Raw genomic sequence first — 21315 nt, 5'->3', positions numbered from 1 at the left:
AATTTCTGGTTTCAAAAAAGGCAATAACAAAACTTTACCTTCAACACGCACATCAAAATTGCATACATCAGGGCTCAAAAAATGTCCAGGCTATCATACAACATAGCTACTACATAAATGATGTTTGCCTAGCAGTGCCCGGTGTACTTTCTAATTGTTTCATTTGCAGACGGTACGATGCATAATATTCTACAGCCATTTATGGCACCTCTCTCATCGTCGCGGTTTCCAAAATTGAGTCGGATTTTCCAATACAGGAGTATCTTTTCCACTTCAATTTATTCTCCAAATGAGTCTTACCATCAAAACGGGAGTACACTTTTTTGGACCATTCTTCTTTGAAAACGGACAGCAAACGACAAACACAAAGCCATCATTTAAACCGTCTTAAAACAAGAGCAGCTCATCTAGAGCCTTGTTCAAAATTAAACTTTGATACTTTTCCTAATGCAATTCCCCGCTTCCCGATTCACAACAAGAAAAGGTACACCTAAAAATGTTTACGGTAACACTTGAAAACATTTCGTAGAAGATAATAATGAACTCAGAAAAAAACCTTGAAGGACACGGCGAAAAGAAAATTGAAACCAAACTAGCCATCAGGAAACCAAATATAAATTTAGGCAACACCTATTTCTGTGGTGCCTAGGAGCGATTAATCCAATTTTCAAAATGAACTATCTTGATTTTTCTTGGATCTAAAATTTCTGCTAGAATTTTCAATACTTTTCTGACTGAAACAGAATCAATGTTATACTCCAGACCTCTTGCAGTTATTATTGATATAACGGAATTGTAGAGTTACTCATCCCGATTGAATTTTTACCGTAGTTTACCTTGAGCAGCTTACCACTCTGAATATTTGACTATCGGCTACCACTCTGCTTGGAAAAATGGCCTTAACAGCAACAACTACTTAGCCACATCTGGTGAAGACTACGAAAGGAAAAATTAAACATCTTGTTGAAGCGAACAAACTGAAGCCTAGGACTACTGCTACAAAAAGGGGATGTAGTCTGGATTTTGACAGATCCGGCGCCGCGAGGAATATGGCCTTTGGGACAAGTCAGAGCAAATCACCTGGACGAGATGGGATGACAACCTTTGATCGCTCAATTAGTGCACTCGCATGCGTTTTCTCGCTGGACTCAAACGCGCCCTCAGCTTCAGCTCAAGTCGTGGCCGAGGAGAATGCTGCTTAGGCAACTTTACTGCACTTTATTACATCATTAGTGAAGTCACAATTGATTTTGATAGTCACTCTGATTCGTAACATGTCAATGTGAAGTTTCAATTCATCAGTCTTGAACCATGCTTGATCAGCGAAAACCCCCACAATATCACAAAGCCTTGGAAAACAACATTGGAAAAAAGAAACAATTATGAGCACAATATTTGTATGTAAGAAACTAAACTTTTTCTTTTTATAGAATATTTTTTTTTTGCAGGACAAATCATTGGTCGAGCTATCGAATATTTTTCGAATCGAGCTAAGAAGACTAATGCGACATTTTTTGGATCAAAACCCTCTCTTTGCATTCCTTAAAGCTAGGATTTGAGCCACTCTTAGACTATTTTTGAAAAAATGATGAGGTACGATTGATTTTTGCGTGAGGTGCTGACATGCTTTTGTTATTAACTTCTGCAGTAAGTTGTTCGCATTGCCATCTGGACATTAATTGCTCGGTCGAACCAGTACGAACGAAATTCGAGTCAATAACAAGCCTACGTCTTCTTTTAAATTGTAAAAATTGTTACGATATTTTCTATTTCGACGTTGGTTACGCGAAGTAAGCTGATATATCTATTTTATTGTTTTAGTGTATTTTAAAAATTTTAGTTCGATTTTTGGCAGTCAACAAGCTCTCTATTGTTTGTTAATTCGTTATAAGTCTTTATTTTCAGTCATCAGTTTTTGGTCTTTCCGTTTTCTAACAGTCTTGGTCATTCTCCAATCTCTGGTATGTTGGCATGCCATCCGACGAAAATCCAAGAGCCGGTGTTGACGACGGCTGCAACACGACTCCTGTTGCCACTCCACCTTGAGTCAAGACCGTTCCTCGGTTATTCTTACGACTCCCTGCGCACCACACACAGAAGCAGATAGTGAATATCGCACATCCCAACAAAAACAGGAGGATGCTGAAAAAACGGAAGCTTTTTTCATGATCTTTTAGATCTATTACCTATTCGATTGTTTTACATTTTCTGATTTTTCCCTCTCAAAAGTGTTGTTTTTAAAAACAAAATACTGCTTATTTGTACACTTTTGATTGGTGCAGGGTTTTGCCTAATTGCTGATTGGAAAACGCCCTTTGTTAGAACTTATTTTTGTTTTTTGCTTAGAATAAGTTTTTTCCCAAATGTTTTTCAGTATTTATAGAAGCATTAGATGTTAATTTCAAAAAAAACTGAAGCAAATTTGCTCGCCTGAAGATGATGGGGCCTCCGAATGTATAACTGAGCATGAGGAATATCTCCTCAAAGTAGGATCCAAATGGGCAGCAAATGTTGCCCAAGGGACAACAGTAGTCCCCACCCGCATTTTCATCTACAATTTTCAGTATTTCACTGGCGGTAGTTGGGCACTGGTCACTAGATTGACACGTGACCAGATGGCGGTCAGTGGAGAGCTTTTCAGCTTCTAAAATTTATCATAACAGATGATTGCAGATGTGGAGTTTTATCATAACTAGTACCGTTAACACCCAGGAGTATTCAATCATCCTGTGGGCTTGATATCTTTAAAATGAATTCAAAATATTTTTTTAAGTTTCTGCAAATTTGCAAATCTTGAGTCTTTGCCGCCGACAATTTTCAGTCACTAATTAAAGTATTCTCAAATCTGACAGTCAAATCATTCACAAATGCCTGTTGACTAGCAACTGTTATCTAAAAACTACCCATCAATATTTTATATTCAAATGATGAGAGCGCAAGTTATGGTGTACATGGGGTGGTTGAGCAAACAAAAAAATTTAAATAAATGCGGGCTTTAATCAAATTTGATGGAAAAACAAACACTCGGCGAAGACAAAAACTCAATCAAAATGTGAGCCGTGAATATAATTGAGGAAAAAATTTAAATTAGGTTTTTTGTAAAGTTTAGATCAAACAACACAATCTAAATAGCTAATTGAGTTTTTTTGGGAAAGTGCTCTTTTGGCTAAACTTTCAAGTAACATTCGGTACCTGAAGCTGCCCAAGTCATTTTCTGGACAGCATATAAATTTTCGTCACAGCAGAAGGGAAGTCCCATCACTCCACTGCAGCACTCACTCGCCCCCTCCCCACAATTCAGACAGAAGAAAGTGATGTCATCATCCATTGAATCGTCAGCCATGTATTCAGTATTCCCCTCTGCGTAAACTTGTGAGCTGAAAAATTATGGTACTTGTTTTTCGACCAATCTTTGGACTGTGATGGGCTTTTTGAACGTAAACGTGGATGCTATAATTCAACACTGAGGTGCAATGAGATTGACAATAACCAGTAGCGGATTTTGGGAGGTCGCGTGGGGACGGATGCTTTCCTTCCCGCCCAAGGGATTCGAACCCCTAGCGGCTCAAAGTGTCCCTCTTTGATACTATTTTAAGACTAAAAAAATAGGTCAAAATAGGGTTTCTATAGTGATTTGGGAGAAATCGGGAAATCGAAAAAAAAAATCGATCTAAAAAAGTCGACGCAGAATTTGACCTGTTTTTAAATTCCCCTCCCCTCGAAAAAAAACCTTGGATTCGTCCCTGGCAATCCTGACAACGAGTTAGCTTTCTACAATTAGAAAAAATGTCCGACTTTTCGTAAAATCTACCTCGCTTTCTTCAAAAACTTTTCGATAAAAATTGAACACAACTCAAACTTGTTGCCGAAAACAAAAATGTAACGAAAAGATTTGTCGGTTTTTTGTGAAAAATGACAAGACTGCTCGTATCAGGGCAAATCTTTTAGTCTTTCTAATGCCATTATTTTCTCTGAAATAAACTCAGGTTAACAATGTTCCTACAAATTTTGGCCCAAGTGGGCTACTTCACATAAACTGAACCAATTCAAAGGAGAGCGTTCTCTTGCTTAAACGCATTATTTATTATCCAATCAGAGCGCAGCAGGCTTTTTTCCTCTTAAAACCTCAATAATGGAAATGTTTCACTCTTTGATTCGGTTGGAAGTCAACATACTATAAAAATGTTTCGCTTTGAAGTATTATGTTTGCATGTTAACTACTGTCTTTAATTAGTTTTGTTTGGGGTCGTTTCAGGGATATGTCGTTTTAGCGAATAATAAAATATCTTTTTTTTCTGCTGGATCGCTCTTTGCTATACTTCTAACATTATTTAAAATTTTTCGGCAGAAGAAGTGTTGAAATTGATTTTTTGACATAGCAATGTTTTTACAAAAACCCTTTTAGTAGCATGTACAATGAGTAAAATTTTTAGTACTCAAAACTCAAAAAATTCTCAAAATTACCACATTTGTAAACGATAAAATTGTTTTAATCATTTCGATATCAAACTACTATTTTTGAACAACCCAAACGAAACAAAAGTGGTTGTCTGTGTTTAACCAAATTGTTTCAAACAAGTTCAATAAAGACGTTTTGGGTCAAACAGTGCTAGATTGCTTATGAATACAGCACAAACTAAACCACTTTTAAAGACTTCAGATAGCTTGTTGTCCTTACTTTCAAAGAAATTGAGGAATATACATTCTCGGATAGTTTTTGTACTCCGATCAATTTTACAAATATCTGATCTCTCAGGGTTCAGTCAGGTGTGCACACCCCTTTTCATGCAGAGATTCATTCAGGTGTGCACACCACTATAGTATCCTGCTACGAGCTTGACTAAACTGCTCTTTGTATAATTCAAACGCGCGGCGAATTATTCCGCTCTACAAAATTCTTCACACGACTCAAACTCTAATACTTAAAATTTAATATAGTCAGCCTATAACTCATAATTTTGCCCATACTTGAATTATCAAAAACTATTCAAGACTCTTTAAATGGCAATCGGAATATTCAAGCTTTTGCCCTGATACGAGCAATCTTGAACATAATCAAACAGAATCAAAATTAGAAGATCATACATTGAGGTATGACATGGCGCAGCCAGCAGGATACTCAAAAATCCACTCAATGTAAACCCGTTCTGGGAGAAGGCATCTGTTGAACCACCACTAGAGTGGTCCAAGTTGGCAGCAATAATCACAGGTTGAAATCACATGAGAAACTGAGGCACAAAAGAAGAATAGAGAAGTCAGAAACCAAGAGAAAAGAGTTATAGGAGAAACCACGTAATAATAGCTTGAGAGAAAGGAGTACTTTGTAATTCATTCAAATGGAACGAAGCCGACGCAAAAGTACGCAGTTACATATTCTTATGCTTAAGAGCAGATGGACAAAGACAAATACAACAAAAAAGACCCAATTTGGAATTACACACTGTCTCCACACAAGAACTAATGACAACCCTCGAGGATATTTTTTGTAACAACTAGAATAATAGCTTTCGACAGGTACAATTTCATCTGTCGAAAGCAAAAGAAAACAGAGTTTAGAACAATTTCTCTCAGACCTCGTGGAACTAGCATCACGAGCGGATTTCGGGGATCGCGAGGATGAATGGGTTCGAGACATGTTCACCGCACGCATGAACAATGACAAAATAGCTGAAGAATTGTTAGCAGAAACCAGGACCCGACAAGACACATACGTTGAGAAAACCAAATTGAACATAGTCGTACCTGATTGAACCAAATTGAACATAGTCGAACATGAAAACCAATCCTTTCGGAGGAAAGCAAATTACGCCAAAACAAGAACCGAATAACAACTTAAACACGCGGGGTCGCGCTAACTACTCTAACAATCAAAACGCACAAAGAGGACGAGGACCTTGAGGACGACCATTCACACGTGGGTCACAAAAAAACAGAGAGCAACAGAGAAATACCAATACAGGTAGTCAAAAACAGTGTTACAAATGCGGAAATTAATATAATCAAAACCAATTACAGTCCTACCCCGCCAAAGATAAAATTTGTGCCAAATCCGCCAAACGGGGCCATTTCGCTAAAGTTTGCCGTTCCACACAAGTAAACTATCTGGAAGATACAGATCAACAGGAAGAGCTAGAGACGGAAAGTCTCGAAACAGTAAACGATCCAGTGGCACTTGCCGAATTTTCTTCCAGCAACAGTTGGAAGGATTATCAAATAGATAACTTTTCGGTAATGCCAATCGCAGAATCATTCGAGATTAAAAACACAAGAACACTAGCTGAGCATGACTTAAGCGGACACATTGCCAAATTAAAGACGAATTCAGAACAATTGTTTGCTATTGCTGATTCGGGAAGCCCAATGTCTTTTCTCAACGAAAAAACCGCACCGCGTCTTTAACAAAATAACAAAGAAGCAACGTTTAAAACTATCCCAACAGGAGACACCGCACGAAACATAACGTGCTATAACGGTGAAACAATCGTTCCAAAGGGTAGATTTATTATTGCTATCGAGTCAGGGGGCTGGAAAGTGCAATCTGCTACATTCGACGTAGTCGATGATAAGAAAGCGAATATTATAGGAAGAAACTTGTTGTCACAAATCGGTATTAAACTAATCCAAGAACAACAAAAACAAAACGTACATGGCATACGAGAACAGAAAGAGTCTGATCCAACAATTATACAATGGGTCAAAGAAAATTTTGCACGCCTGTGCGTACGTATTAGAAAATCCAAGAATCATACAAGGAAAACACAGTATATTAAAGAATTCGTTCCGATACAACAAAAAGGTCGCCGCATTCCGATACATTTACAAGAACGTGTGGAGGGAGAACTACACAAAATGATTGATCAGAAACACATTATCAAATTGGATAAGTGTTCGGATAGAAAATTCATCAGTCCAATTGTCATCACTGTAAAAAAAGATCAAACAGTCAAACTTGCGTTGGATTCAAAGAAAATCAACAAATTTATTTATAAAAACAAGTATCAAATGCCCAATATTGATCTATTACTAGATAACAATGCACAAGTAGTAAAAGCAGGCAAAACAAAACGGACGTTGTTTTCAAAACTTGACCATCAGTATGCATACACTCAAATCCCGCTGGATCCAAAAACACGCAAACAGTGCAATTTCAGCTTAATCGGTGGCAACGCAACAGGAACATATCAATTTCTAACCGGATTTTACGGCCTCACGGACATGCCAGCCGAATTCCAAAAAGCCATTGATCTAACACTGACTAATTGCACAAACACACATGCATACTTAGATGATATACTGATAGTTATGAAAGGCTCTACCGAACTACATCAACAGAAGCTGAAAGCAGTGTTGGACAAATTAGATGACGAAAATCTTGCGATTTCTCTTGAGAAATGTAAGTTTGCTTGTAAAAAAAATGATTGGTTAGGATTCAACATTAATAGCGAAGGCACGACACCACTCATTAAGAAAACCGAAGCAATAGAAACACTAACAGCACCAAAGGCATTTAAACAACTAAAAAGCTTTATGGGGTCAATACACCACCTCACAAGTTATATAACAAAATTAGCACAAGCAGCCGCTGCACTCCGTTCTTTGCTAAAAAAACACAGAAAAGAAAAAACCACTCGAGTGGTCCACGGAACATAACACAACTTTCAAAAACATACTAAAACTAGTAGCTGCGATCACTCAAACTAAACATTTTGACCAGCACTTACAAAATCGCATAGTTTGTGAGGCATCTAACAAAGGGTTAGGGGCAGCGTTAAAACAAAATTCACCACAGGGTTGGATAGCTATAGCGTACGCATCACGTTTCTTGAACTCTCTCGAGGAAAAATATTCCGTAAACGAACTCGAATTATTAGGAGTAGTTTGGGCAATCGAACATTTCAAATATTATCTGTATGGAAAACATTTTACCGTCATTACATATCACCAAGCTTTAATTAGCGCCCTAAATGAAAGCGAAAGATCAAAAAGGAGTCAGAGTAGGTTAACACGGTGGATGGATAGTTTAATACCATTTCACTTTGATCTCAAACATCTTGCGGGAAATAAAATGGGATTGATAGATTATATGTCCCGGAATCCAGTTGGATTGGCAATACCCCCAGCCAGTATGATGAGGAATTTGTTGTAGCATCAATTAATGCATTCAAAAACTACCTCGAATTGATTGATAACGTCATTCTGAATAATCTAGCCAATCAAAACAAAGCACCGTATGAACTGATCAAAAAAAGGGTTCTTAGACGCAAAATTAAACACTCAATTAACAAACGAACATTCCAAACATTCCACTCACGGTCAATTGCGAACTGAAATTCGATTTCACTCTCACTCGAAAATCCCCAACAAACAGTCAGCTCTCTGTCATTCTAAATCAGAAACACTCAAATCAGTTCAAAAAACCGTCCATCTTATTCACTGCGAAAAGAATAGATAGTCAGAAAAGCGTGGATTCAAAGGAGGTTTCATCAACTCGGATTTCAAGAGCACAGACCCACTAAAAAGTCCAGAACAACAAAATATCGAACCGACTAATCGGTGGCAAGGATCGTCGGACAGGGAGGAAAGTCTTTCCGATCCACGGTGGCACAAAAAATTACCCGCGAAAGGAAAGAAAATCTGGTCAATGAAACAATCCCACACTGAAAATGTCACGCAAGTGAAGGATGCACGACAACTCATACAAAAAGCGGAGGAAACCCGGAAGAAGTCAAGCTTTCCAAATATCGTTTTTAGCGATAATACGGAAACAATAGGGATCAACCAGACGGCGCAAAAGAAGACCGAGACAAAGAGAATCGCCGACCCAAAGGAATCCAAATTCTGCCAGACCGAGATCGGAGACATTTCTGCAGCCACACAAACAAAACTGTCCGTGGAACAAAAATCAGATGATGAAGTCTGGGTGAGCAGCGTGGACCCAACAAAGATTATACAGGAGGAGACAATTCACAACGAGGCACCCCCAACTATGACTAAGAATACGTCACTCGAGGCCAGTCATGAGCTAATCACTAAAGGAGTGGTGGCAACAATAGAAAGATCCACGATGACTACAGAAAACGAGGAAGACAGACCACTTTTCAGAAAGAAACTTCAAAAGGTGCTGGGAGTACGATTCATTGCCGCGGCAACGAAAAAAGATCGGAACCTCCGCCCACTTATCAATTTCGTCAAGAACAGGGATTGAGAGGCCATACAAATTTCGTATGGACCCTATTGGCACAACATTAGAAATCGGCTCCACGTCCGCGAAGACTGTCTACTAATTGAAGAGAGGATAGTAATACCAACTCAATTGCGACAAAAAATTCTTGATAGTCTACACTTAACTCATCCTGGATAGGCGGCCATGTTGGATCTATGCCAACATGTCTGGTTTCCGCACATACACAGAACCATTGTCCACATGGCACAAAACTGCAAGCAGTGTACGGAACAAAGTGAAAACTAAAACCCATCATAGGAAAAATACATTCACTGCTTATGGAAACGGTAATAGAACCTAACGAGGAAGTTCAATTAGATTTTGCAGGACCCCTCCCAGATGAATTAAATAAGGATGCTTATATCCTTGTTGCCATAGATAAATGGTCAAAGTTTCCCACAGCAAAAGTTGTTTCCAACACAACAGCAGACATTGCTTTTAAGTTTAATATTGCGGAAATAATAAAAAGATTGCGGATCATACCACACGGCGTCACAAAAGTTTCAACGTTTGAGGCACACATGGGCCGAAAACTAAACACTCCATTATCGAACATCGCAACAAGCAGTACACCAAATAACTTAAATTGGGAAAACGCGAAACATGCATATTTAGATAGAAAGATCTTAACAAAGCCGCCTCTACCCGCTGAGATCATGCATGATCTCCAGAAATGGTCAGAAGATGAGATGTCAATTAAGGAGAAAGAAAAGACAAGCCCACAAAAGTCAAAGAAACTTCAATAGTCTCCAACACCACAAAAAATGAGGTGCAGGTCTTAAAGTTATAGACATAGCAAAAGATAAGCTTAATGTAAGATACAAAGTGATACAGAGAACAATAGACGCACATACTAAGAAACGTATCGAGCAGGTAATTCGGAAAACAATTAGGATAGCAACGAAAATGAAGAACCCAAAAACCTTCGAACAAAGATATAAAACAGTTGATGGGAAAATTTTGACATAAACTCCACACACCGCTTGGGTACAAACATTCGGAAAACAACCAAGGTTATTAAGAAATAGCGGAACAGCTTTTGTACCGAACCCTGAAATTTACGGGCCTTGTAGACCTTCTCGACTTGTAGACCTTCTCGCAATGTTCGAGGAAGATGAAAACACGGGTTTGCCAGTGAAAATAACGAAAAAGCAATCACGTCAACAAACAAGCAGCCCAACAAAGAGAAAGGCAAAAGCTACGGGAAAGAGAGCTGGGGGACGACCACCAGCAAAACTACAAACTAGAGGGTTGACGTTACAGACGGAGGTGCCAATTCAGAAAGCCACAACAACACTTGAGAATTCATCAAGTCATTCGGACGACAACCACTCCACCACATCTTCGGAGGTTATAGCACCTTCGCCAAAACGTCAAAATAAAAAAGGAACACCACCAACACCACCAGAACCACAAAGAAAGTACCACACTAAATAGACAATCGGCGTTGACAAATGCATTTGGCAATGCCATTCCAATAAAAACTTTAACTGAGGGCAGCGGGAAAAGAAAAGAGATTCGCTTTGAGATCGATTCGCCAACCGAGCAACCAAAATCAGAATACCCGAGTTTAAAGACTCTAATTCAAGAGATGGGTTTTACAGACAAGACCCCAGAATATCAAGCCTGCCTAAAATTTATCGAAGCCATCAGTCCAAAACATGGCACCAAACACACCGAAGTGGTGGACCTGACGTCACCAACTGAAGAATACATGGCAGACAACAACAACGAGATCCTACTTATCAAAGAAAACGAGAAGAAACAAAATATTGACGACAATGAAATGCAGGATGACGAGGAACATAACAAACAAGAGGAGAAACCATCAAAGGAAGGACAATGATCAAAGACTCAAAGTCCCACGGGGACTCAAAACTCAAAAAACTACAACGGTCCCACGTGGACCCTAAAATTAAATTCGTATTTATTAAATTAAATTTGTCTCAAGGGGGAATGTCATCCGGCATGGACCGACAAAACCTAGTTATATATATTTATATACATATTTTATGCTAATGTATGTTATAACCATACATATGGCTGGTCAATCGACCTTGAGAGATCTTCTCTCAAACAGCGACCGAATGATCGGTCAGACCAAGAATTAACATTGGTTCCAACTAGTTGTTTTTTCTCGCTTCGCGTTAGAATATCAGTTTGTCGATCCATTCGGATTCTGGAATTAGAAGATCATACATTGAGGTATGACACCATGTTTCAAGTCAATTTAGCAATTCAAACGTTTTGACCACCAAGAAAATAGAAAAAATTGTCTATCTTTTTTGTTTAAATTATGCGCTGCTTCCAAAAATCTATATATTGCGACCCAATTGTGGATATGATTTATATTTGTTTCTTCACTGTTTGTTTCTTTAGTATTGATTGAGATTGTAACCTATTTATTTATAACCAATCATTTTAAACTCTTCTCAGTTAGAGTCCACTTGAAAACCTCACTGATGGTTTCAGTCTGATTACGGCTTCAATCTTCGAGTTTTTTTGAATACAGCCTTTTTCGTCAAAATTTTGACCCGGCCACGTCAATTTTGGAACTTTCAACTTCCAGCTACGGCGCTGTGGTCCAACTTTGGTCCTTTTGAGACAATCATAATATCATCAAGAAAGCAAAACACTCATGGCAATCCTTGCAAAGTATTGTCCATGGCCCTCTTAAACACTATCGGCCTGTCTGTGAGATCTTACATCTCTAGATCACAGTTAACTCTAGGATATGGAGATTGCAAAAATTACCGTTTAGATTAATCAGAGGCACTTGATTAAATGCTTTTTCTAGAATTTAAAGACCTGAACCAAATTTTTCTCGGAGTTTCGGAGATGAAATTTGAGAGCCTGAATCTAACAATTCAAGCAAATTGAGCATCTGATACTTGTTTTTGATATCTGAGCATTCGTTTGCTGTGAGCTCATGGTTAGTTCCACGGTGCCTGCTTTTTTCGCTGTTATCATCTTTCCTTTAAAACATGTCCAGCTTTACGGCATGTTATTGTTTATCAGTTTTAGAATCTCCTCTCGCACTCTACCTGTATGTGAAAAGGTTTTCTGTTCCTTAATGTCCGGTTTAGTAGGTTCTGATACCTAGATTTTAATGAAGGTCTAGAACTAATAGACATCGGGTTCAATTTTCTGATAGAAGGAACTTTGCTCTTTGGAGTGTCCATCCGCTGGACTTGATGTCTACCACAAGAGTACAGTGAGGATTTTCAGACCTGTTATTGTAGTTTGACTCACTGGTTCTTGGTGTACACTGAGAATTGATGCCGATCATTAAAAAACGGCTGTTTTGAGGCTTACTAAAAAGCTGGGTGGGCTAACTGAGTCAACTGCAGCCCTGAATAAACACTTCCGGGTGAAATCGCACTCCTATGGCTCTTCCTGCTCGGAGTTAATGTTTGCGAGCTGTTCTTTCGAGTTGCAGCACTTCGCGAAATGGCCCTATTTCTTGAAAATGTTCAAGGGCACTGTTTGCTAGGCACGTTTTTGTATGTTCCGCTGGATATTTTTCCCCCAGAAAACAGTTTTTGATGGTGGGTTTCATTGTTTTCTCCCAATTTGGGTTTTATTCTAGAAAATTTTCTTTTCATCCTCAATTGCGCACTTTTTTGACTGAATTGACATCCTTCAATGTTTTTTTTGATGCGGACTGAGCATGCAAATTTGTTTCCCGGGTCGAGATCCCGCTCAAAAACCGCTCAAGATTTCAACGGTTTGAGCGGTTTTCCAGCAAGATTTGAGCGGTTTGAGAAGACAGACACTGACTGCACTGATACAGCGCGCTGATCGTGGCGTGATTTTTCCTGCAACACTGCTGACTTCAGCGTCTCACCCGGACTAGCACCTTTTTATGGGGATCTGGCCTACCATACTTTGCTGATTGTCCTGTAAACTTAAAAAAAGAAAGACTCGAGCTCCAATTTTGTCTAGTATTGAGTTATACAAATGCATGAGTTCCATTTTATGGTAGTTTTATTTTTTAAACAATAACTGACATGCTTTGTGGAAGTCTGGAATTAGACGCGTTGATGTTCATGTCAGCACAATTGGACATGAATCTCTTTTTCTTTTTGGTCCCGAAAGATGGGAACTGAATAGACGGGAATTAAAACTACTCTCCGCCTCATAGTAGTACACTTTTGTGCTGATTTTTGGTTCTTTACTTTTTGCGATGCAGCGGTGTCTCGTGCTACGCGGCTAGTGGTTTCAACTGTTGATTCCTTGCCTGTAGGCAAACTATCCGGCTTTGGGATATAATGTCATGCACTGTTCCTGGTGCTGTCATGATTAGATTTGGACTGCAATTTTATCGGAATTTGGATGGTGGAAAAGATTGTCGAAGCCCCGTCTCCCAGTCAAATGGCGGATCTGACAACGGCTTTGACCAGAATTTCAAGTTACGATACCTTGAATCGTTCAAAATTTATCAGTGAGTGAGTTCTGCTGGCTTTGTGCTATCTGCACTGGCGTTTTGGTCGATAGTTGGTCTTGAAATTTAATGGCTACATGATGAATGGCGATATTTGCTGATGAACAACTAAAACTGTTTTAGCACATGATCAAAATTAATTTGAAGTCCTGAATTACTTTTGCTTAATTGACGAAACTTTTTCGGCAATGTTTGGGCTCCAAATTCATTTATGCATTTGTTGTCTTGTCATCGATCATGTTTCCTCGAACACTACGAAAATTCCAGGCTCGACTGAAGTTTGAATTTGGAGTTCATCATTTTGCTTAGACTTTTCTTTTGCGCCGATTTTGCTCAAAACTATACACGATTGCATCGACCCAGAGTCCAATATGTACAGAACACTCCATTAAGTGTTGAGTGAACCTTAACCAAACTTTAGTTTTTCTTTTTTATTCAGTTCTTCGTTTTGCAATGATTACTGTGGGTCAACATGGAACTGGACTTTTTTGCAGCTTGAATGAAATCGAGGCTTGAACGATATCGCAACTTGAATGAAAAAAAAAGACTCGAGATCCAATTTCATCTAATTTGGAGTTATGTTAATGCATGAGTTCCACTTTATGGTAGTTTTTTTTGAACAATAACTGACATGATTCGTGGAAGTCATGAAATTAGAAGCATCGATGTTATTGTCAGCACAGTTTGGCATGAACTATTTTTGCTTTTGGTCCCGAAAGGGAATGAATACGGGAATTAATACTACTCTCCTCCTAATTGTAGTACATTTTTGTGCCGTTTTTTTGCAATCTCATTCTATCTCTAGATAAAATGGTGGAAGAAGCAGTAGAGGAAGATAGAGTAAACTATCAGGAAAATTTGATGTCCACTCGTAACACACATTTAATTTTCAAACACTTTAAGAATCTGAAAAAATCAGAAACTCTCCCAAAGACTATGATCAAGGACGAAATAGCTGTTTCCAAAGCCAAAGAAAAAGTGAACCTTTTGAATGAATATTTTCACTCTGTCTTTTCGCCCAAATCAAGCTTCAACCTCAGTGACATGAAGTGCGAAAACACGATATTGAGTAACTTCAGTATCTCACAAACATATTTAAACCAAATTATAACAGAGCTGGACATAACAAAATCGCGGGGCCCAGATGGATTCCCACCAATTTTCTTCCAGCGAACGGCCAGAGAAATGACCACAATTTTGCATTGCGTTTTTAAAAACATCAAGAGGGTAAGGAAAATACCAGATAAATGGAAAGTTGCGGCTGTGTCGCCTATTTACAAGAAAGGTGACAAACGACTAATGGAAAACTACCGGCCGGTGTCACTCCTAAATATCATGAGTAAACTCCTGGAAAAATGCATGTATCCAGCGTTGTATGACCATGTCATCAAATTTCTCACAAGAAGTCAGCACGGTTTTGTTAAAAACCGTTCAGTTGTTACAAACATGTTATCTTTCTTGAAAGAAATCTACGAAGCAATTGACAAGAACGCTGAAAACCATGTGATCGCATTCTATACCGACTTCTCTAAGGCATTCGACAAAGTCCCACATTATGAACTACTAAAGAAAATGAGCAACATTGGAGTTGGAGGCTGTTTCCTTGAAATAATCGCAGACTATCTCAGCAACAGGAAACAATTTGTTCGTGCTGACCATTTCTCATCCGAAACTTTAGAAATTACAAGTGGCGTACCACAAGGATCGTTGATTGGTCCATTATTCTTCTGTATCTTCATAAATGATCTTCCTGAAGTATTGAAATTTAGTGACCCATTTATCTTTGCAGACTACCTAAAATTACTAGCAGTGAATGTAGACACAAAGGACATCCAGCAGGACCTAAAAAGCGTTGAAAACTGGGTAGACAAAAACAAGATGAGTCTGGCACTGGACAAATGTTTTAAAGTCGAATTTAGAGGAAATCAACACGAATTCATTCTTTGTGAAACAGCATTGGAAAGCTCGAATGTGATAAAGGATCTAGGAATACATGTGTCCAAACATTTAACATGGACAACCCATATTGACTCAAGAATGTCGAAAGCGAATAAAACGTTCTATTGCATCCGCAGAAACTTAGAATTCAAAGTCAAAATGCGCATAAAACTTGGTCTGTACAAATCCTTAATACTTCCTGTTCTAACGTATGGTCTAATTATTTGCAATATCTCAAGAAGCGACTTAGGGAGATTAGAATGGTTCCAAAAGAAAGTCTTAAAATGGATCACGGGAAACGATTCTGACTATACAGAGCAGCTGAGTTTGTTAAACATCCTGCCTCTGGCGTTGTTTCTCCAGCTGAACGAGTTACTGATGATGGCAAAATTCATGCTTGAAGAAAACGATCACATTAATTTCCCAGCAAAAATTGAAAATCCAGGAAGAACGAAAGAAATGTTCAACCTAAACAAGACCAGAACTGAAAAAGCTAGAGGAGAGTTTACATTCAGGACGTGCCGTCTAATAAACCGACTAAATCAGAAAATTGAATTTCGAGAAATGCGAGGCTTAAAGCGAAGATTGATACAGATGATGTGGAAGTTTTTCGATGATCAATTCTCAGAACAAAACAAGTGCACATGGGTCCTCTTCTGTGACTGCAACATGTGCCGAAATAACTGGACAAAATTTTGAGAACTCTGGGGATATCATCCCATCAGTATCCTACTGAAAATTCACAACAACAACAACAACAACAACAACAACAACAACAACAACAACAATGCAGCGGTGTCTCTTGCCAAGCCTCTTGTCTCATGACGAAAGCCGATATTTGCTGATGAATAACTAAAACTGTTTTAGCACATGATCAAAATTAATTTGAAATCCTGAATTACTTTTGCTTAATTGACGAAACTTTTTCGGCAATGTTTGGGCTCCAAATTCAATTATGCATTTGTTGTTTTTGTCATCAATCAGTTTTTGTCAAAAAACTTTTTTTGGGAAACTAAAATTCTAGGCTCGACTAAAGTTTGAATTTGGAATTTATCATTTTGTTTAGAATTTTCTATCGCACCGATTTTGATAAAAACTAAACACGATTGCCTCGACCTAGAGTCCAATATGTACAGAATACTCCATCAAGTGTTGAGTGAGCCCTAACCAAAACTTTAGTTTTTATTTTTTTTTCAGTTCTTCGTTTTGCAATGAATACTGTAGGTCAACATGGAACTGGACTTTTTTGCAGCTTGAACGAGTTCGCGGCTTGAACGATATTATGGCTTGAACGGAAAAAAAACTCGAGCTCCAATTTTATCTAGTTTTGAGTTATGTTAATGCATGAGTTCCAATTTATGGTAGTTTTCTTTTTTGAACAATAACTGACATGATTCGTGGAATTCATGAAATTAGACGTTTCGATTTTCATTTTATCGCAATTTGAAATGCAATTTTTTTTATTTTGGTCCCGAAAGGGAATGAATATGGGAATTAATACTACTCTCCGTCTTATGATAGTACACTTTTGTCCCTTTTTTGCGATGCAGCGGTGTCTCTTGCCAAGCGGCTAGTGGTTTTATTTGTTGATTCTTTGCCTGTAGGCAAACTATCCGGTTTTGGGGTATATTGTCATACAATTTTCCTGGTGCTGTCATGATTAGATTTGGATTGCACTTTTATTGGAGTTTGGATGGTAGAAAAAATTGTCAAAGCACCGTCTACCAGTCAAATGGCGGGTCTGACCATGGCTTTGACCAGAAGTTCAAGTTACGATAGCTTGACTCTTTCTTAATTCATCACTGAGTGAGTTTTGCTGGCTTTGTGTTATCTGTAATGGCGTTTTGGTCGATAGTTGGTCTTGAAAATCAATGGCTACATGACGAAAGCCGATATTTGCTGATGAATAACTAAAACTGTTTTAGCATATGGTCGAAATTATTTTGAAGTCCTGTTTTTACTTCTGCTTAATTGATAAAAAATTTTCGACAATGTCTGGACTGCCATTTCGATTATGCATTTTTTGATTTTGTCGTCGATCATTTTTCGTCAAAAGCTTTTTTTAGAAATTAAAATTCTAGGCTCGACTAAAGTTTGAACTTGGAATTCATCATTTTGTTTCGACTTATCTAACGCACCAATTTTGCTAAAAACTAAACACGATTGCCTCGACCCAGATTCCAATATGTACAGAATACTCCATCAAGTGTTGAGTGAACCCTAACCAAAATTTTAGTTTTTTTTACTCAGTTCTTCGTTTTGCAAAGATTACTGTAGATCAACATGGAACTGGACTTTTTTGCAGCTTGAATGAGTTCGCGGCTTGAATGATATTGCGGCTTGAACAAAAAAAAAGACTCGACCTCCAATTTTATTGAGTTTCGAGTTATGTTAATGCATGAGTTACTTTATGGTAGTTTTCTTTTTTGAACAATAACTGACATGATTCGTGGAAGTCATGAAATTAGGCGCATCTATGTTCATGTCAGCACAATTTTGCAGGAACTTTTTTCTTTTGGTCCCAAAAGGGAATGAATACGGGAATTAATAGTACTCTCCGCCTTATGATAGTACACTTTTGTGCCGTTTTTTGCGATGCAGCGGTGTCTCTTGCCAAGCGGCTATTGGTTTTATTTGTTGATTCTTTGCCTGTAGGCAAACTATCTGGCTTTGGGGTATATTGTCATGCGCTTTTCCTAGTACTGTCATGATTAGATTTAGAATTCACTTTTATCGGAATTTGAATGGTAGAAAACAAAAACGTCGAATTCCCGTCTCCCAGTCAAATATCTGGTCTGACAATTGCTTTGACCAGAATTTCAAGGTAGGATAACTTGATTCTTTGAGTGACATTTGATGGTTTTGTGATTTCTGCAATGATTTTTTGGTCGATAGTTGCTCTTGGAACTGAATGGCTACATGATGAAGGCCGATATTTGCAGCTGAATAACTGAAACTGTTTTAGGATCTGGTCATAATTAGTTCGAAGTTCTGATTTACGTTTGCTTTTTTGGCGAATTTTTTTTCACAATGTCTGGGCTCCAAATTCAATTATGCATGTTTCGTATTTGTAAATGATTAGGTTTTGCCGACTACTTTTTTAGAAATTAAAACTACAGGCTCGACTAAAATTTGAATATGAAATTCGTTATTTTGTTTAGACATTTCTTTCGCACCAATTTTGCTCAAAACTATACACGATTGCCTCGACCGACTTTTCAATGTGTACAGAACACTCCAGTAAGTGTTGAGCGAACCCTAGCCAAAACTTTACATTTTTCTTTTTTCTGTTGAGTTCTTCGTTTTGCAATGATAACTGTTGGTCAAAATGGAACTGGACTTTTTTGCAGCTCGAACTAAATCGCGGCTTGAACGAAAAAACAAAGATTCAAGCTGCCTTTTTTATCAAACTTTGAGTTATTCAAATGACTGAATTCCACTTTGTGGTAGTTTTCGTTTTTGACACCACTTTATGGTAGTTTTCGTTTATGGTAGTTTTCGTAATACATGACACCACTTCCTGAAATTAGACGCGTGGATATTCATGTCAGCATATTTTGGCATGAACCTCTTTTTCATTTTGCTCCCTGGTTACTTCTTTTCCCGATGCAGCCGTGTCTCTTGCTACGCGACTAGTGATTTCATCTGTTGCTTAATTACCTGTAGGAAAATTTTCCGGCTCTGGGGTTTTTTGTAATACACTGTTCCTGTCGCTGTCGTGATTAGATTTGGTTCGCGCTTTTATAAGAACTTTGATGATAGAAAATATTGTCGAATCCACGTCTCCTTGTCAAATGGCGGGTCCGATGATGATGACTTTGACCAGAATATCAGGGTAGGATAATTTGACTCTTTCATAATTTATTAGTGAGTGAGTTTCGCTGGATTTGCGATATTTGCAATGGCGGTTTGATCGACAGTTGACCTCGAGAAATAATGGCTACATGATGAATGCCGGTATTTGCTGATGAATAACTAATACTGTTTTAGCACACGGTCAAAGTGAATTTGAAGTCCTGAATTATTTTTGCTTAAATGACGATACTTTTTCGACAATGTCTGGTCTCCCAATTCGATTATGTATGTTTCGTCTTAGTATCATGTTTTCTAAATACTTTTTTAGAAATTAAAACTCCAGGCTCGACTAAAAATTTGAACTTAGAATTGATGATTCTCCTTAGGCTTTTTTTCGCACCGGTTTTGCTCAAAACTATACTCGATGGCGTCGAACCTCAGATTCCAATATGTGCAGAAGACTCTATGAAGTGTTGATTGAACCCTTATCGAAACTTAAGATTTTTTCAGTTCTTCGTTTTGCAATGATTACTGTAGGTCAACATGGATATATATTTTTTCGCAGCATGAACGAAATCAGTTGTTTATGAGGTTTGGGGTTTGACAAAATTTTACCGCTTTTTTTCTGTTTTTATCTTTGCCATAACCCTGGAAAAGCCTCATTCTGCGTTAAAATAAATTGTCCATATAATTTTGTAATTATTATGCTAATCATTAGTGAAACTCATTAGGTAAAAATTCCTAATGTGGCCCACTTCCGTCTTTTTTTCTCTGTTATGAAACTGAATTGGTAAATTGAGTTTTTCTTATTTTTGAAGTGTTTTCAGCTGCAAAAAATAATTCCTCATTTTATTTAACAATAATAGTTTAATAGTTTAAATTCTCACCTGTAAAGAAGCATCAAAAATGCAGCAGCAAGCAAAGTGGGACATGTGTTTATCAACCTCATTTTGTTTTTCACAATAATCAAAATGCTTACTGCAAAACGGTGTTTTTTCTGCTCTGTGGTTTATATTTGTCAATTCTTTCTGATTTACAGCATGCAAAAAGTACAATTAAACTGTTCAAGATAAAACACTCATTTTGTTGTCTACAAAATCAAAACGCTTTCTGTTGAATATTTTCTGTAAACTGGACAAGCTGAAACACGTAAAAATTAAAAAAACTTAAAACGCCTGAAACTTAAGATAAAAAGCAAAAACATAAATAAAACTTTTTTAAGAAATCTGAGTTTTAATTTCTCAGAATTAACTCTTCATTGGAGTTATTGAAGATAATTTCAGATCATTTGGTGTTCAAGACTTTCGATCAACCCGTTTGAGGCACTGACTATGATTTTGTAGTTTCGATCAAAACGAAAAAAAATTCAATCTCACTCGGCACTGCATTGATCATTGGTTGTGCATATATGCGGAGAATTGCACCTGCAAACGAATTTCCCTTCTTTTCTATTTTCACAACCAAAAACTAGCAAAATACATCCCTCCGCTTATGAAACCAAATTGTTTTTTCATGTGGTTGGCGTGTCTCTGAAACACGGAGACCAGCCTTCTATATTTTTATTTTTTTTAAAAAAGTTTTCTTACCAAATTATTGCTGAAACCACAAACAATTATTTGTATCGTAAATTTTGGAGGCGAATTTTTGGAACCGATTGTAACAAAAAAATAGTGTTAGCAAAAACCAACTGGATTTCGCAAAATATTGGTAGTTTCCCCAATTTGCAAGTGGACTTAGAACTAAGCTTGAACTAGTTCATTTGTCAGAAAGTAAAAGCTATAGCGTGATCATCAATTAAGCTGGTGAATAAAAATTACCTAAATGAGAAGCAAGAGCAACGTTTAAGAATAAAGACTTAACTATTGTCAGTAAAGTCTAATATTAAACCTTAGACGACTCAATAGAGTATCCCGGG

The 21315-nt window shown here is 37.8% G+C and overlaps 2 protein-coding genes across 3 annotated transcripts in view; both read right to left on the bottom strand.

Moving 5' to 3' along the window:
- LOC134842178 (coiled-coil domain-containing protein 103-like) overlaps nt 1-21315 on the bottom strand; it is a 239828-nt gene that overhangs the window by 125838 nt on the left and 92675 nt on the right. The window lies entirely within an intron of this gene.
- The window catches only part of LOC134842226 (uncharacterized), a 24044-nt gene continuing 4483 nt past the window's right edge, over nt 1755-21315 (bottom strand). Inside the window, exons 1-4 of one of the 2 annotated variants that reach the window (XM_063858467.1) lie at nt 20288-20493; nt 3193-3377; nt 2431-2644; nt 1763-2142 (exon numbers count right to left, since the gene is read on the bottom strand). In XM_063858467.1, coding sequence (XP_063714537.1) covers nt 1932-2142; nt 2431-2644; nt 3193-3377; nt 20288-20349 — 672 coding nt within the window. In that variant the 5' untranslated portion in view covers nt 20350-20493 and the 3' untranslated portion in view covers nt 1763-1931. Of the gene's footprint in view, nt 2143-2430; nt 2645-3192; nt 3378-20287; nt 20494-21315 lie in introns of those variants that run through there. The other variant, XM_063858469.1, reaches the window with a different exon arrangement.

The sequence above is a fragment of the Symsagittifera roscoffensis genome, chromosome 3, assembly GCF_963678635.1.
Source record: "Symsagittifera roscoffensis chromosome 3, txSymRosc1.1, whole genome shotgun sequence".
NCBI lineage: Eukaryota > Metazoa > Xenacoelomorpha > Acoela > Convolutidae > Symsagittifera > Symsagittifera roscoffensis.
This window is presented reverse-complemented; position numbering and strand designations above follow the sequence as displayed.